The sequence below is a fragment of the Alexandromys fortis genome, unplaced genomic scaffold, assembly GCF_014885135.2.
Source record: "Alexandromys fortis isolate MF-2015 unplaced genomic scaffold, M_Fortis_MF-2015_v1.1 scaffold_140, whole genome shotgun sequence".
In the NCBI taxonomy this organism is placed as follows: domain Eukaryota; kingdom Metazoa; phylum Chordata; class Mammalia; order Rodentia; family Cricetidae; genus Alexandromys; species Alexandromys fortis.
In genome coordinates, this window is record NW_026068048.1 from 4,306,942 (window position 1) to 4,325,341 (window position 18,400).

At 47.4% G+C, this 18,400-nt stretch overlaps 1 protein-coding gene across 1 annotated transcript in view; it reads left to right on the forward strand.

The window, feature by feature from the left end:
• Positions 1-18,400, forward strand: part of Pepd (peptidase D) — a 134,437-nt gene that overhangs the window by 32,490 nt on the left and 83,547 nt on the right. Inside the window, exon 7 of the mRNA XM_050119289.1 lies at positions 8,593-8,637. Within this exon, the coding sequence (XP_049975246.1) occupies positions 8,593-8,637 (45 nt within the window). The remainder of the gene's footprint in view (positions 1-8,592; positions 8,638-18,400) is intronic.

Consider the following 18,400-nt stretch of genomic DNA (forward strand, 5'->3'; position numbering starts at 1 on the left):
ATGGCGTCTGATTATTTTGTGGTCTTTGTGTTGAGTGAGGGGTCTGCCCAGCCCATGGTGCCAGGCTTAGCCCTGTGGCCTTTGAGTTGAGTGAGGGGTCTGTCCAGCCTGTGGGCCATGCTTGGGGGCCCTGCTGGATCAGAGACAAGTTCCAGGGAGTGTTTAGTAGAAGGCCTCTCCATCTGGTGGACAGGAGCAGGGTCAAGTACTCATTGCCAGGCTCTGCTGTGGGTACAAGGTCTGGTGTGTAGGCTGGAGCTGGGAGAGGTAGAGGTGGGAACAGACCTGAGTGAAGAAGACTTGAGACCTCTTCTTGTGTACTCCAGGCACAGGGTCCCTAGAGCTCCTGCAACCCATGACTAAATCAAATGGCATGGATCTTTGTTAGTGTCTGGGGAAGTAGATTTTAGGGCAGTTCCTGAGACTGGGAAACTGACCATGGAGGTTCTATGGAGCGGGCATGTGGCCTGAGCTGAGGGCCAACCATCCATCAGAGTCAAGACATGTAGTGGGGATGCTTCCCTGGTATGAGCCTATCCCCCTTCCAGACAGGCAGAACCTGTGCCCATGGGCTCTTCGTGGAGACAGCAAATTACAGAGTTCACCGTTCATGCCGTCATCTGAGAGAGAAATACGGTCCTTACTTCACATCGGCTGGCAACTGAGAAGAAGCGTATTTCTTATCTTTTGGCATTTAGTTAAATTGCCTTGCATATTTGAAGACAATTGGTAACAAATTAATTCCATTTAAATAAGCAGTTAAATATGAAATGCTGAATTTGGGACTTGCTAATGCAAGGATATTAATATTCAATGATGTGAATTTTAAAACCCAGGAAGTTAGAGGGACGTTATTAAAACTTGACGATTTACAGCAAACTGCCAATTTGTGGTTTGAGGACCATGACTTTTGGGTAACTGTTAACTTACATATCAAGTTAATATTTAGGATAGGATTTCAAATTATGGCCCATGGAAATCTCCACGATGGGAGAACCTGCCCCAGCTTCCTAGTGTGTGTGTGTGTGTGTGTGTGTGTGTGTGTGTAGTGGTGGGGGTGGGGTTAGAAACCTTAGGGTAGGGGTGGGAGGAGATAAAGGCCCACCGCGGGCCAGGCCGACCCTGTTCACCCTTACGTTGTCCACCTTCCCCTTCGAGGATACCTCTCACCCTCACTGGCACGGTAGGGTTTTGGGTTTGTGATATTTTGCATAACGAACATATTCTCATTAGTGAAAGTGCTACTAGCACTGAGGCCACGATGTGGAATATCTGCATGCATTGCTTAGAGTGAAATCTATCCACACAGACTCTTGACTCTTCTGTGTGACCGAGTGTGTTTGTCCATTGGAATTCTATGTGTCTGTTGTGTGTTTGCCTTGGTCTGTATGTACCATTTGTGTATGTGTGTCCCTGTTTATGTGGTTGTGGGTCTTTCCATATATGTGTGTCTGGCTATTGGAATGAGTGTATGTATGTGTCTAGATGATCCTGTGTGCTAATGTATGTCTGCCTTTGTCTGGGCTTAGGGAATAATTCCTCCTTTGTCTGTATTTCTGATTTCTACAGTCCCACTCACAGTTAACCACAAACTGAAAATACTACATGGAAAATTCTAGAAATCTATAATTCATAAGGATCCCAAGTCAGTGCTCTTGGCCTTCAGGATAGGGCACTCATTGAAGGCTCCTGTTCCAGCTTAGGAGCCCCGAAGACCATGCATGGGGTAGCAGAGTAAGAGGTGAGGCCCAGAGAAGGAGGCACTAGGGGACAGACATGGGAGGGAATGGGAATGCTGTGCACAGGCCAGGCACCCCAAAGCACACAGCCCGCTATGGAACTCTATTCTCAGGTCTCACTGTGTAGTCCAGGCTTACCTCAAACATAGTCCTCTTATCTCAGCCCCCCTGCATGGCTGAGGTTGCGTGCGTTGCTATGCTTGGCCAGTTCATAAGTTTATGCTGTTCTGGGTTCCATCTTTCATCCTTTATCTGTGGTGCATCACCCATCAGTCTCTCAGTGGCTGTCTCTCTTATCAAATCAGCAGTACTTGTGTTCAGAAAGCCTTATTTTACTTGTAATTAGTTTTCCAAAGCACAAGTCTATTGATGCTGGCAGTCTTATTCTAGTATGCTGTAATTGTTCTGTGTTATTATTACTTATTACTAGCCTCCTACTGTGCCTAATTTGTAAATTAAATTTTGCCATAGTTATGCTTGGGGGAGGGAACCATGATCTATTTAATGTTAAGTACTATCTGTATCCTCAGGTATCTACTGGGGTTCTAGGAATATGTTCTTCCTAGCACACAGGTGACATATCTGTCCATCTCTATTTAACTTGGATAGCTCACTCTCTCTCTCTTATTGTTTTTATTAAGCTATATATTTTCCCTGCTCCCCTCCTTCCCTTTTCCCTCCCCTTCAACCCTCTTCCATGGTCCCCATGCCCCCAATTTACTCAGGAGATCTTATGTTTTTCTATGTCCCATGTAGTTTAGATCCATGTATGTCTCTCCTAGGGTCCTCTTTGTTGTCTAGGTTCTCTGGGATTGTGAATTGTAGGCTGTTTTTTCTTTCTTTCTTTGCTTTATGTCTAAAAGCCACTTATGAGTAAGTACATATGATATTTGTCTTTCTGGGTATGGGTTACCTCATTCAATATGATGTTTTCTAGATCCATCCATTTGCCTGCAAATTTCAAGATGTCATTGTTTTTTTTTTCTTTCTGCTGGGTAGTGTAAATGTACCACATTTTCGTTATCCATTCTTTGGTCAAGGGGCATTTAGGTTGTTTCCAGGTTCTGGCTATGACAAACAATGCTGCTATGAGCATAGTTGAGCACATGTCCTTGTGGCACAATTGAGCATCCTTTGGATATATACCCAAAAGTGGTATTGCTGGGTCTTGAAGTAGGTTGTTTATTAATTTTCTGAGAAATTGCTATCCAAAGGGACTGTACCAGTTTGCACTCCCACCAACAATGCTTCAGTGTTCCATTTACCCCACATCCTCTCCACCATAAGTTGTCATCAGTGTTTTTGATCTTGGCCATTCTTACAGGTGTAAGATGAATTCTCAGAGTTGTTTTCATTTGCGTTTCTCTGATGACTAAGGATGTTGAGCATTTCCTTAAGCGTCTTTCAGCCATTTTAGATTCCTCTGTTGAGAGTTCTCTGTTTAAGTCTGTACCCCCAATTTTTACTGGATTATTTGTTCTTTTGATGACCAATTTCTTGAGTTCTTTGTATATTTTGGAGATCAACCCTCTGTCTGATGTGAGTTGGTAAAGATCTTTTCCCATTCTGTAGGCTGTCATTTTGTCTTGTTGACCGTGTCCTTTGCTTTATAGAAGCTTCTCAGTTTCAGAAGGTCCCATTTATTAATTGTTTCTTTCAGTGTCTGTGCTGCTAGGGTTATATTTAGGAAGAGATCTCCTATGCCAATGTGTTCAAGGCTACTTCCCACTTTCTCTTCTATGAGGTTCAGTATGGCTGGCTTTATGTTGAGGTCTTTGATCCATTAGGACTTGAGTTTTGTGCATAGTGATAGATATGAATCTATTTTCATTTTCATACATGTTGATATCTGGTTATGCCAGCACTATTTGTTAAATATGCTTTCTTTTTTCCATTTGATATTTTTTTGCTTCTTTGTCAAAAATCAGGTGTTCGTAGGTGTGTGGATTAATATCCGGGTCTTCCATTCGGTTCCATTGGTCCTCCTGTCTGTTCTTATGCCAATACCAGGCTGTTTTCAGTATTGTAGCTCTGTAGTAGAGTTTAAAGTCAGGGATTGTGATATCTCCAGAAGTTCCTTTATTATACAGGATTGTTTTGGCTCTCCTGGGTGTTTTGCTTTTCCATATGAAGTTGAGTATTGTTCTTTCAAGGTCTGTAGATTCCTTTTGGTAAGATTGCCATTTTTACTATGTTAATTCTACCTACCCAAGAGCATGGGAGATCTTTCCATTTTCTGGTGTCTTTTTCAGTTTCTTTCTTCAAAGATTTAAAGTTCTTGTCATACAAGTCTTCCCCACATGTTTGGTTAGAGTTACTCTGAGATACTTCATGCTGCTAGTGGCTATTGTAAAGGATAATGTTTCACTGATTTCTTCCCCAGCCCTTTTATCACCTGTGTATAGGAGGGCTACTGATTTTTTTGAGTTAGTCTCGTATCTTACTGCATTACTGAAGGTGTTTATGAGTTATAGAGGTTTCTTGTTAGAATTTTTGGGGTCGCTTATGTAAACTATCATATCATCAGCAAATAGTGAAAGTGACTTTTTCCAATTTTTATCCCCTTGACTTCCTTTTGTTGTTGCTCTAGCTAGGACCTCAAGAACTATATTGAATAGCTATGGAGAGAGTGGACAACCTTGTCTTGTTCCTGATTTCAGTGGGATCGCTGTGAGTTTCTCTCCATTTAGTTTGATGTTGGTTGTTGGCTTGCTGTATATTGCCTTTATTGTGTTTAGGTATGTTCCTTGTATCCCTGCTCTCTCCAAAGTGTGTCTTGGATATCTCTTAAGTACACATCTCTGTATGTCTTCTGTCTAGTCGTCTAAAGCTCACAGCTGTTTTTGTGTGTGTGTATGTGTGTGTGTGTTTGTGTGTTTGTGCAGCTGTGTCTGTGTGCCATCATCTTACCCTGTTCCACCTTGCTGCCTGTGCATGCATGTATGTTTTCACAGCCGTGTCTGTATACACGTGGGTATATGCATTGTGTGAAATGAGGTGCAGCTAGCTGTTGAATAGCTAGTCCACAATTGTGCGATGGGATTGTGTCATCTGTATTGTCCTGATTTGTGTGACTTGCTGCTCTGTTCTCCATTCTGAGCTACATTGGCTGTCTATAGTCTATTTGATACTTCACAGGTAGGAATTTGATTCTTTTGTTCTCAGATTCATTTATTTTTATTTTATGTGTATGAATGTTTGCCTGCATGTATATCTGTGCACAACATGCAGAAAGTGCCCTTAGAGGCCAGAAGAGGAAGCTGGATCCCCCAGAGTAACAAATGGTTGTGTGCTGGTAGGGGCTGGAAACTGAACCCAGGTTCTCTGTAAGAGCAACAAGTGTTCTTAACCACTGAGCCATCCCTCCAGGCCCATAACTATGATTTTGAAGTATTTAAGTTGATTTTGAACCCAGATGTCTTGCTTGTGTACTTCAGGGTCTCTAAAACTTCAGAAATGAATCATCTAAGGCTGCTGGTACCTTTTCATGACCATCCCTGTTCCTTTCCTTGGTCAGGGTAAGGCTATTTCTTACAACCATGGCATTAGATCAGTTCAAATTCCATTTATGAGGCCATGGAGAGTCCCTGGGCTGTATGAAGTCAGGAACTCACAGCTCTGCCTATGCCTCTGTGGAGGGGATTGTGGAATCCTTAAGGCCAAGGGCTTACCCATGGGTCCTCTGCTGATTCTCGTGAATAGGGTTGGTGTGCTCACTGAGTTATATGACCACCATCTTTATCAGCTTGGGAACATTTTCATCACCCAAAGGAAGCCCTGTGCTCCCCTATGGTCGGTGTCATTTCTCCAGGCCCCTCCCTCCAGCTCCTAATTACCTGTCTCTGTTTACCTGATGCTTGATGATAAATGGAGTTAGCCTGTTTGTGGGCTTTTGCATCTGATATCTTTCTCTTTTCATTTTGTGTGTGTGTGAGCAAGTGTGCGTGTGTACATGCATGTGTATATATGCACGTGTATGTTTGCATGTGTCTGTTGGTAATTTTTAAGACATTACAAGCAAAAGCTACATTTCTACTCTCTCCATATTTACCTATATGGTCACTGGTAAAGGTTAGTGACACCTCTAAATGTTTATTTTTATTCATATCTGTGTATGTGTATTCAAATCTGTGTGAGTGTATACATGCATATTTAGTACCTGTAGAGACATTACAGGGAATTAGATCCCTTGGAACTGGAATTAAAGGAGCTACCCAAAATGGGTCCTGGGACTCGAACTTTTTTTTTTCTGGAAGAGCAATATATGCTTCTACCACCAACCATCTCTCTGGCACCAACCTCTGCCTTTAAAAATAAACCAAAAAATCTCCCTTTTTTACATTTATTCATTTGTGTTTGTGTGCACATGTAATGCATGTTGTTTATGTGGAGGTCTGAGGGCAACTTGCGAGAGTTGATTCTCTTTCACCAAGTGGGTCCCAGGAACTGAAGTCCAGTCATCAAGCTTACAACAAGCGCCTTTACCCACCGAACTATCTCCCTGGTCCATCAGTGCCTGTTTCTTCATGTAGAGCCATGCCACTCTGTAGTGCCTGTTCAGGCTGAAGGAGTTCTTGGAGGACAAATGTATTAGAGAGGATTCCCTCATATTTTGTTTATCTGAGGTGTTTTAATTCTCCTCCTTTTTTTTTTTTTTTAAAGCAATGCAAGGAGACTTTTTGAAGGATTTTGCCATAACTGTAGTGAACATGCTCCAAGCTGTAGTCTGTCCTTTCCTTCATCCCCATCTTCATAGGAGTTGATGCCTACTTCCTTGTAATTCTTCTCTAGGACAGCCATATCCTTCTGAGCTCAAGAAACTCACCTTTCCATGTCCTTCCCCTGATACCAGTGTACAAAAGTCCCCTTGGCATACTTCAAGTCAAACTCGTGGTCCGTGCAGGCCCAGGCCTCTACAATGGCAGGCATATTGCTCAAAATACAAAGCATACTGCTCTGGCCAGACTCCTAGGCACCACACTGAGAAGCAAGTAGTTGATACCAGCCTTGAAGTCCATGGGACACCAGTCCACATGGCTGCTATTCTTAGTCTTGGAGGCAGTGATGGCTGAGTTCCCATCCTTGGGTGGCACATTTCCACAGTATGGGAGACAACAGGCCATGTGTCGGACTGTGCTGAGGGTCACGTGTTACCATATATTGGCAGGTCCAGAGCAGCTGTTACTGATCTCTGCTAGGAAAAGTTCTCACAGTGGCCTCTGAAGAGACGGCTGGGGCATAGGCAGCAGAGGGGAAGTAGGTACGAGGGTAGGGTACAAGCTGCTCTAGAACTCTGTCAGATTCATGGTGGGGCCCCTTTGAACAGTGGCTCCGTTATAATGGAGGAAGCGTTTGAGTGAGGAGCGGCTGAGGTTGGCATGGGTTGGGGGTTTGATGTCACACAGCCTCATTGTCCTCCAGGAAGCCACAATTTGAGTGCTCCAGGGGGTATGGGGATCAAGTTGGAGCTATAGGGTATGAACACTTGGAGAACGCCAGTTCAGACGTCTTGCCACAGTCAATAGAGAGCCTCTGCTTCAGCAGTGAAGTAGAATAAGAACCTTTAAAGCTGAGGAAACCAAGGAAGCGGCAAGTCCAATCTGGCTTGGTCATCTCGCTAGTGATGTAATGGACATGGACATAGTTGTTAGTGGCATCATTTGGGTAGCATAAGTCACTTTGGGTCATTTTGGATCTCATCAATCTCATGGGCTCCAGATCTACAAAGACCGTCCGTGACTCACGGATTCTGGTCTAACAGAAAGTGGTGAAGGAGTTGGACACTTGTCAATCAAACTGAATCCTGTGTCCCAGACAGTTGGGCTCACAGCAGGTCTTACCCTTCTGGACATACAAACTGACATGCATTCCCACATGATGAGCCCTGATGGTGCTTCTCACATAGTCAGGGTCACAGGTCACAATGAGACCCTTTTCTTTCATTTTTGAAGCATATCTTTGCTGAAATTTCTTTGTTCTCAGTTTTTTTTTTTTCTTTCAGTTCTTTGAACGGTCTCCCACTGCCGTCTGGTTGTCATAGTTTCTGGTGCGGAATTGGCCGCTGATCAGAACGCACCAGGATCGTACCCTGTGTGTGGTGAATTGAGTTTCTCATTATGCTTGCAAGATGCAGAAACTCCTTGATTGACAGCTGTGTTGTATCCCATCAGCCTTTTGTAAGGTTAGAAACTGAAAGTTGAACCATTCAGTTGTAGAACCTTCTCATTAAATCCCAGTAAAAAACCTTAAAACTTCAAAGTCTAACTACTGTGAGTTCAGGACCACCAACATATGCACTGTTGTTTGGCATTTTGACTAGGGTATATCTTAGAGACTGTTAAACATGATGACTCAGTCCCAGGGATCCAGCACTCTCTTCTGGCCTCCACGGGCACCAGGAATGCACACAGGGCACAGATACCCATGCACCTGAAATGAGTTTGTTTTTAAAAATAGATGGGTAGATTTGTGTTTTCATCACATTTGTGAAAAGCTCAGTTTCCTCATCCCAGTATTCTTTCTGTTTTCTCTTTCTGGTTCCCCCATTATGTGTGTGTTAATGAACTTGATAAAGGCCTGTCTAGTAGGGAAGAGGACCCCTCTTTTATTTATTTTTTAATTTTATTTATTTATAGTCAAATGCTTGCTCTCCAACTGACCACACTTAGAGGTGGCAGCCCAGGCTTTCAGGCCTGCAGGAGGCGAGCAGCAGCTTTCTCTGGGTCAGAGAGCCAGGAAGTTAAAAGGCGGGGCTGCTTTTGGTCATGGTGTGTTTGTGTTGAATGAGGTACTTCTCACTGGGATACGATATAGGCCATCCAACTAATGCCATTGTTGTATTTTCTCTCTATAGGTTCAATGTCAACAACAAAATTCTTCACCCAGAGATCGTGGAATGGTGAGTCCTCAGCTTGTGACTACCTGGGCTAGTTGTGCTCAGTTCGTGAAGAATGGAGACGGTTCTTTTGACCACCTTTCTTAGAGAACCATCTTGACATGTGGATCACCCTGTTACCCATGTTCTTCAAGTTTGTGGCTCTTCCGTAGGCAGCTCTCACATGCAGCACGGCTGGCTTGTCAGGTGGCTTCGGGGGTGAACCTTCTCAGGCTGGGCGTAGCTTCTGTATGCCATTGCTTTTCTTCCCAGGCCACTGAGGTGCTCTTCGATGGCGGCAGAACAGTTTTTCTTTGTTGAGTGGCTGCACTTCCTGTGGAAGTGGGAGAGAGACAGGCAGACTCCACTGGGAGGGGTGCAGAAGGCTTCTCACTTCTGACCCTGAGTTTGTGTGCTGACATTTCTCTGCCTAGTTGGGAGATCTGACTTGTGAGCCCTAAAATGTAGGGATACTGTGTGCTAAACACAACGGAGGTGAGGGTGGTGCACGATGTGGTGGGGGTTGGGAACCGTGGGCTAGGGAACCCTGTGTTCAAGGACATGGGGGGCCTTGTGTGGCTGTGCAAACCAGGGAAGTGGACCCTGAGTGGATGAAGGGACGTTGTTGCTGTCGGGCTTTGGCTTTGTCCAGAGAGGAGAAGAAAGCGCAGGAAACTTGAAGGGCTTAGGAGAGTACAGATCAGGTTTGTATTTTAGCCTCTAGCTGGAGATTCACTAGGAGTGAGAGCCAGTTACACTGAGGGGACCGCTCAGGAGCCACATGGCCATGGACCAGCAGGTGACAGAACTGAGAGTAACGGATCTGGGACTTGTCTCGGGTGAGTTGAACTTGAGGCAGGTGCCATGGGAGACGGGTAGAGACCCAGGAGCAGCTGACAAGTGTCAGTAGTAACCCTGGCCCCGCGCCTGTCACAGCTACTCAGTTACACTCTGAGGATGGAGACTATCCTCCAGGCTCATGGCATCTCTTCTTCATTTCAAGTAACCAGCGTCCATCTCTCTGTACTCACTCAGCAGAACAAGTCCCGAGTACTTGGAATTGTCCTCTGTCCACCATCTGCCTCACTGTGATTTTCCCCTGAGGTCATTGACAGTGGGGAGTGTGTTGGAGACCACAGCTGGCTTGTGAGCTCCAGCATCTCCCTGAGGGATGAGCCATTAGTTCGTCACTTTAGAGCAAGCTCACTCTAATTCCAGTGACATTTGCGAGGCTCCAAGGTGGAGTCTGCGTTTATAAGAATACCACTCAGCTTTATTAAAGCGAGCAGCAAAAAGGACTTATTTGGCATTTGATGGTAGTAGAACAATTTCAGAAATGTCACATTGTCCTTGCCGCCTCAGGGGTGTGTTTTAATAGCACAGGGCCCAGTCTCTGCAGGGATACAGTTGATCTTGGCAGATCCATCATAGCCACAATTATTGCCCTCCTTGCCAGAACCCAAGGAGGGGCTCAGGGTGCAGCAGCAGCGGGTCCTTCATCTCCCAGAGCAGTGGGCTTTCTATGATATTAAAGTACCATTTGTTGTCACATTTTTGGGAGTTCTTGGGTTTCGCTTATTTGTTCAGGGTTGGGGTTGTTACCATGCAACTCAGGCTGGCCTCAAACACGAGATGTGCCTGCTTTTTCATCCCCAATGCTGGAACTGTAGGTCCATGCCACCACACTCAGCCGCTCCTAGGTCTAGAATGCTCTGGGTGTCTGCTCTCTCCTACTCGGCCCCATGGAGGGAATCTGACAGGGAGACTGTCAGCTCAGGTATAGACTAGCCCCAGTCTTTGTCCCTTTCAAGACCACCGTACAGAAGTGTGGTCATGCCCAACTTATGGTAAGAATGGAAGGGTTTGCCAGTCCCTGTTTCTTCATCTGCAATGCTGATGAAGTGATTGCATGGTGTAGTGATTACATGAGACAGGAGTCAAGATGGCGTGCCTGAATAGCGCTGGTCCCTATCGAGACCTCCCCTGCAAGGCCTGTACTCATAAACACTAGACATGCCACTCTATTTCAAGAGGTTGTTGCTCCTGATATATGAGGCAGCTGCTCTAGTTATTCCCATACTACAGATGAGGAAACTGAGGCCCAAGTGACTCACCAAGGAAAAGCCATGAGTCCAGGCTGTTGGCTTCATAGTCTGACATAGCCTCTTGTTGCTCAGCTAAATGCCCTGGAGTCTGAGGCTTACCTGAGTGCCAGCTTTCTCCCAGCTCACTCCTAGCCCCTTTGGAATCCTTGGATTGAGTCTAGGGTCAAGTACAGCAGGGCCAGAGAGCAGGGACTGTGCAGGAAAGCATCCCTGGCATCCACCACAGACCCAGATTAGCATTTGGGCATGTGGGGGCTTTTTCAGGACCAGTCTGATTGGGAGGTCTCCCGGCGTGGGAGCCGGCGTTCAGGTTTTGTGTTTAGTTTTTGGGTGGCATTCATTTCCTTTGTGTGACTGTTTTATTGTTTTCCATCCTCTCAAGCGGCGCCTTTTTTGATTTCCTGTAAATTCCTCCATAATTGTACTCTTCCAACAAACACAAGATCATAACTGCACATTTCTTTCCTTTTGCTCAGCATTGCGGCCGGAAAGTATAGGTCAAAAGTTGAATCTCACTAAGAGCAGGCATGTCACTGCCATAATTCAGGCTGGGCTTCTGCTTTGCTGTTTTGTAGAGGATGAAATTGATCTGGAGGTAGGGTAGGAAATAAAAGGAGATGCCTTCATTCTTCTCATAGCTGCGTGCCAGGGGCTGCAGCTAAGTACTCACGGAAGAGTGAGTGAATCCATGGCTGCTGTGTATCTCCTTCGGTTTTAAGTGAGACCGTGTTCATTTGAGTCATGCGCTGCTTTTAGAAGTGTTAATTACATGGAGTTAAAGCGGCCTGCATGCATTAAAATGTGGCCTGTAGGTACCATTTCTGCTCCCCTGCCTACTGCCTGTACAGGATATAAACTTTAGGGGCTTCAGGACAGAGGTGCACCAGAACATGTCCCAAATTTGTGTGCAGACAATGACCTGGACACCTAGCATATGGGAAGTACAGAACACCGTCTGTCTTCTTCGAGTAGTCCTGGCACCCTTCACAGATCCTTTATGTAAGGACCGGAGATTCCCCAGGCAGAGATAGTACTTGGTTCCTGCACACCAGAAAGTGGGGGGACAGGTCAGGGAGTATCACTTGCCCAAAGTCCTGTACTAGACATCTGACCCAACAAATTGGATCTGGTCACTAGCCTTAGGAACCAAGCGGAAAGGAGTGTAGTCACTGTGACTGCATTGGGAAGACGGAGAACGGGAGTCTCAGCCATTGGTGAGTGTCATGTGAGCTTTTGAGGGGGGCAGGTAGGACTGAGAAATTTGTACAGTTAAGGAGTTTGGGGCAACTTGGGGTCCAGCTGATCCTTGTCTCAGTTCTGGTTCTGGCACGTGACTCCAGAGAAGTCTTAGCGCTTGAGGGAACCATCTGTTTCCCATGAGATGTTTGCTCCTCCTTGGACAAGACACCCTATCTTTCTCAGTATTCTCAGTCTTTGGGACAATTGCCCATTCATGGGGTGATCTATTGTTCTCGGGATGCAAAGTGACTACAGGCTCAGAACTATAATTTGGGAACATTGACATGTCTTTGGGGGGTATCTTAGTTAGGTTTCTATTGCTGTGATAAAACACCATGACCAAAAGTAACTTGGGGAAGGAAAGGGTTCTTTTGGCTTCTTGCACTTGTATATCACAGTCTATCATTGAAGGAAGTCAGGGCAGGAACTCGGGGCGGAACCTGGAGGCAGGAATTGAAGAAGAGATCATGGAGGAGCGCTGCTTACTGACCTGCTCCCCACGGTTTGCTCAGTTTGCTTTCTCATGCTCTCTAGGACTGCATCACCTGCTTAGGGACTGCATCACCCACAGAGGGTCAGTCATCAGTCAAAATAGTACCCCATGGACTTGCTTACAGACCAGTCTTATGGGAGGCATTTTCCAAATTAAAATTCCCTCTACCCAGGTATGTCTAGGTTTGTGTCAAGTTGACAAACAACCAAGCAGAAAACAACCAGCACAGGGCATTAGACTAGGATGTTGTAAAGTTCATAGTACCATACCTTAGTTAATCTTTAGTTTTGTGTCTGAGACTGGGTATCACTACGTAGCCCACACTGGTCGCAAACTCTTGAGCCTCCTATTCCCTAGAGGCTAAATACCTTAGTTACTCTCTAAGCCTTCAGCCTTGAAGTGGGGGGGAGGGGATGATCTAGGTCAAGTTTCACGGGATTGTAGATAAGCATTCCTTCAGTCATTAACGTGGCCTTGAATAGGAATCTGACCCAAATAAAGGAAACGTTCACAGGACGAGAGCAGAGACACAAAGCTTCCTCCTGCTCTGTTTGCACCAGTGCCCAAGGAGGAATCTGTACTTTAGCAAAACCCATGTCTGAGTACCTGTTCTGTGTGCATCAGAACAGGCCCAATTGGGTGTGGTCCAGGTGTCTGAGCACCTGTTCTGTCTGTGCCATTACAGCCCCAGTCTGGTGTAGTCCAGATGTGGAGTGGACTTCCTCCCACCTGCCTGTCCCCAACTCCTCTAGGGGCTGAACTTGGCTCTGGCTTGTTGGAGAGAACTTGCTGGAGGAGCCTCCTGAGGATATGGGACTCCAGCTAGCCCCTTTCTTTCCCTCCTGTTATTGTGCGAGCTATCTCCCTTTGATTGCTCAGTCTCCAGTGTGGAGGGGATGTTGGGGGCAGGGCCTGGGAGTCCTTTGGTATTGAACTCCTGCCCACCTGGCTCCCACAGAACCATTCCCTGTGCATTCATCTTTGGGAGAGATGGAATTCCTGGCCCTTTTAATGGGTTTTATTCAACAAGCTGGCACCTTGATGCTTAGAGACTGATCTGGGAAATACTTCATCCTGTCTTGCTACTATTTTAATCAGTGCTGCATTCAGACCTCAGTTAATTGATGTCTTAATCCTGGGTTTAATGCCTAGAGGCAGTTTTGTGACCTGTGAATATTTAAGGAGAAAAAAAGATTGCACAAATAAATCTCTGCCTCGTATAGTTCTTGTCATTTCAGGCCTGTGGAAGGAGACTCCAGTTTCTGGTTCCAGGGTGAGGCCTGTAATCCCTCGTCTCCCCTCACACACATTGGTGCCTCTGTGTATGTGGAGGGGGTACATGTATGTGTGTGTATAACTACTATATTACTGAGCTGCATATCCAAGCCATTGGCTTTTTTGCTATGCCCAGGCTGGCCACAAACTCATTATCCTTTTGCCTCCACCGACTGAGTGCTCAAGTTATAGGTATGTGCTGTCAGAGCTGGTTTGTTGCTGCCTTTCTGTGTGAGCAGCCCCCTGGGTATAATGATACTCACAGCCATTATCCCACAGCCAGGCAGCACCCACATCTCCCAGCACCTGTGCCTCATTCCCCATCTCTAAGCTCAAACTGCCTTCCACCCCAGCTTCATAAAGGACTCAGGTTGTTTTAGCCTGAGCACTGCTCCTTGGTTGCTTCCCTAGGAGGCGGCCTTGACCTCTCATGGTGGTGCCAAACTAGTAGGTGGACCATATAGCTATCTCCTGCCTACTTCGATGATGAGTCCTTCCCTCAGGCTCTGACCTATAGAGGAGCACCCCCTTTCCTTTTCCTTTTTGCTCAGACATGGTAGACATGGCCTCATCACCTGGGAGAAGCTGTGCAGTCTACTGGACAGACTAAGTGTTGTCTGCAGTACCGGAGCTTGTGTTTTGTATAAACCAACCAGGTAGGGTAGGCACTGTCCCTGGCACCCGGGAGAATCAGCAGGCCAAGAGCACCCAGGACTGTATAATTAGTTACATCAGCACCTGCAGATACCTGCTTAAACTTAGATTAAATCAGGAGGGCCAAAGTCCAGCCAGGCCTCTGAGTTCTACCTTTCCAGGGTCATTTGCCTTAGTTCTACTTTTGTTTGGTTGGCTTTGCTTTTCTGTATTTGTTTTTTGAAACAAGTATCTCTAGGTAGTTCAGGCTGCCTTCAAATTCCAGCTTCCTGCCCCAGTTTCCCCAGTTCTGGGATTATAGGGATGGGCTACTCCAGCTCGTTTGTTTTTTGTTTGTTTGTTTTTTTGGGGGGGGATTTTTTTTAAGTAGTCCTAGTAAATCAGCTAGAGTCTTAAGGGCGTTTGTTTGTTTGTTTGTTTTTGTTTTGGGATTTTTTTTTAAGTAGTCCTAGTAAATCAGCTAGAGTCTTAATGGCAGGGCTCTGAGCCTCCAGCCCCACTGACTGCTCATGAGCGTATCTCTTCTTGGGGAGAGAATTGTTGGGATCTGACCTTCTTTCTCCCACGGTGGAGATGGCAGTACACCGTGAGGAGGAGCCAGGGGTGAGTGGGGGGTGGAGGGGTGAGAGTAAGAGAAACGGTGAAAGGGGTCTAGTCTGGGCCTCTTGTAAGGATGAGTGTGGGGAATAAGGGTGCTAGAGGGGGATCTAGCCTGGCTCTCTTCCAGGGGTGAGTATGTGAGGAATAAGCTCACGGGGGGGGGCGGGGCAGCATTCCTAGCCTGGGCCTCTTCTAGGAACGAATGTGTAGGAAATAAGAGCACTTCAGTGAGGGGGGGTCTATCTTGGGCTTCTTCCAGGGATGAGTGTGGGGGCAGTAAGGGCACCAGGGTGTTCTAGCCTGAACCTCTTTTCTGCGGCCGAGCAGCAGTTCCCAGGAGGTTGTCCTGCTAGTCTGAGAGGACAACGGTCCAGTCCTGGTGGGCACCCCTGGCACTGAGTGGGACTGAAGAGGACCTGGCTAGGACTAGGAAGGCAGTGGCCTCCTTTAGCCTACCTCCAACCCCAAGGTGAGAGACAGGATCTCACTGTGTAGTCCAGGCTAGCCCCAAACTCGTGCTCCTCCTGCCACAGCCTCTTAAGTCCTGGTTGTTACAGCTGTATGTTAGCATGCCTGCCTCCTCTTTTTTCTGGAAGTGAGGTCAGTCGTGCTTCAAAAGCCCCCACCTGTGTGCTGTCTTATTCAGACAAAGACTGATGATGCAAATCCCTCGGCTCTGGGCCACAAATGTCCGACACTGTCCCTGCTCTTCAGGTCCACTCCAGCCTTTTGAAAGACACTTAAGGAGGTTCTCAGTGCATTCATTCTAGAAGGATCCCTCTCCTACCTGGGAGCAGAGACGGAGGGGACAAGGGAGCCCTCTCCAGCCTTGAAAAAGTTGCTTCCTGGCATCTGGGGGTCACTGAGCCAGGTGAAAGGGCAGAAACTGGTTCCTGACAGAGGAGAGGCTGCGTGCAGTTGCCTGTGAGAAACAGTCAGGGTCATGGTGTTTTCCTTAATCTAAGGGCTAACTAGGGGCTACTAAAAGTTTGTGAGCAAGAGGAAAGCAGGACTGCCCTGCCCCACCACGGCCCCAGATTCTGTGTGCAGCAGGCAGGGTTGGAGCTGACAGTCTGCAGATGCAGAGAAGGTGTGCGGGAAGCTCTGCAGGTGAAGGGCAGCCTTGGGCTGTCAGGAGGCCAGAGGGCAAGGCCTAGCATGCTGTGCCAGGGGGCTGCCTTCAGCTGCAGGAGGGCTATGAGACCAGAGGACAGTGGGAACGTTCCGTGTTGGGTTCTAGTGGGACACCTAGTCCGTCCAGAGGCTTATACCAGAGACCGGGAGAGTTGTAGAAGGCAAAGTGGAAGGGAACTGAGGGCAAAAGGGAATCAGCCGAGTCTGAATTCACTGGTGAGCCTGGGTACGGGGATAGGTGAGAGGAAGGTTGGCAGAGGGTAAAGGGGAAGGATAGCCAGAAGGAGGAGGGAAGGAGAACAGGACAGCCAGAAGGTAGAGGGAAGGACAGAAGGATAGCCAGAAGGAGGAGGGAAGGACAGGAGGATAGCCAGAAGGAGGAGGAAAGGAGAACAGGATAGCCAGAAGGAAGAGGAGGAGAGGAGGTTCCTAGTGTATGAAGAAGCTGCTTTTGAAGGACATGGCTGGAAGAGAGGGGAGTGAGTGCAGGGGATTTTACTGCAGAGGATCCAGCTACACTGGCCCATGTGGGCAGCTGGTGTGGTGCATATATCTGTAAGCCCCAAATGCCTGCTAAGGCAGGAAGGGCTAGAGTTCAGAGCTAGCCTGGGTTATATGGTAAATTTGATGCCACCTTGAGCTATAGAGTAATATCCCACCTCAAAAACCAAAAACAAAGAGGGTAAAAGAGGTGTCAGTGATCCAGAATCCGTGGGGGTGGGGGGTAGGGCAGAGAGCAGCCTCAGGAGAGAGGAGGAGAGGATGTATCTGGAAACAGAAAACTTGGCAATTGTGGCAGGAGAGGAGAGTGGCCGACCCCCTAGCTTGGTGTTCAGTTGTTTATCTGCTGGGAGGAGCCTACAGGGAGGGTAGAGCAGGAGGAAGAAGTTGAGAGTTTGCACCTCCTGAATGCTCCCCCCAGAGATGGGGACCATGCACTGATCAGGTGAGGCAGGTGGCTGGCAGTTTCTTTGCCAACTACCTGGTCCCATGTTTTCCCTGTTCTCTGCAGTGGGGTTCTGTGGATGGGCGGACACAGGTTGAGGGACTGTGATGTATTGGTAGGGGCAACGATGAGAGGGATAGACCAGCAGTCTAAGCCCAGGGAATGGGCACTGAGCCCAAGGTGGCACACCTACGTCTGATTTAGGTGCGTTATTATTCTGAGCATCACTGCATCCAAGAGATGCCTGCAGTCTGTGGAGGATGGCAGTGAGGAATGAGACGGTGGTCACGAGGTTATCCTGTGGGTAGATTTGGACCTCCACTGTGATCTGCACCTCCCCTTCTGTAGAATACCAGCGAGCATTCTGGTCCCCTGGGGGAACTACCACCACCCCCTGCTGTGAAGTCAGAGGCCCCTCTGACAAAGTATAGTCCGGCTTCGGGAAAGAGGGTGTCTGCTTGGGAGCAGTTTCTCCACTGTGGTTGTTCTGCCTCCCTAAAATACCCTGATGGAGTGCTTTAGAGCCTGTGGAAGGCAGGAGGCCTTCCTCAGTTCACTTTAACCGGGGGCTGGCTGCCCCAGATGAGTGGCATTGTGGAGACACAGCTGCTTCTGTGCTGTCCTGAGGGCTGACTACTTCTGGTGGAGTCTGAGGAATGACTCAAATTCTTGCCACTCAGAACCCATACTGTTTCTGGCCATTCTTTCCTCCCTCTAGCTCTCTGTTCTGAGCAGCACCGCCAGACAAGGTCTGCGACCAGCAGAGGACAGACAGACAGGTGGATGATAGGTGCCCTCTGGACAGAGACACAGGTCCTGGCCACTCCAGCTTGGCTGATGTTGGAGTGCCTGGTTGCCCCTTTTGAGAGGCAAAGGTGGTTACGTGGGAGGTAGATGAGGTGAGTAGCCTTCAGCCTTCCACAAAGGAGCTGAACTGACCATTAGAGGAATGTGCAGAAGACCCTTGACCTATTCTCCAGTCTCCTCCAGGTCCTGCTGTTGGGGGCCTCTTCACACCTGGGTTCTTCCTTCCCATCTTCACCTCCTGTAGCAACCAGAGTCTCCCCGTGGCAGCCTTCTTCCTGCTTTATAATTGCCTTTTCTGTCTCTTTGAGAGAGGGACATTCTAAACTCAGCACCAGTGCTGGGAAGTCAGATCGGCATGTCCTTATTAGCAAGGTGAATGCACACTGACCACGTGGTGCTCCTCATTATAGACTTAAAAGTGTTACCCAAGCAGTATATGGACCTTGTTAAAGAGCTCCGCTAGTTTTCTCGGTAGATAGCCATGCTGGCAGAGTGAGCCGGGAGCTCAGTGCATTTCCCTGATGGCTAAGGCTG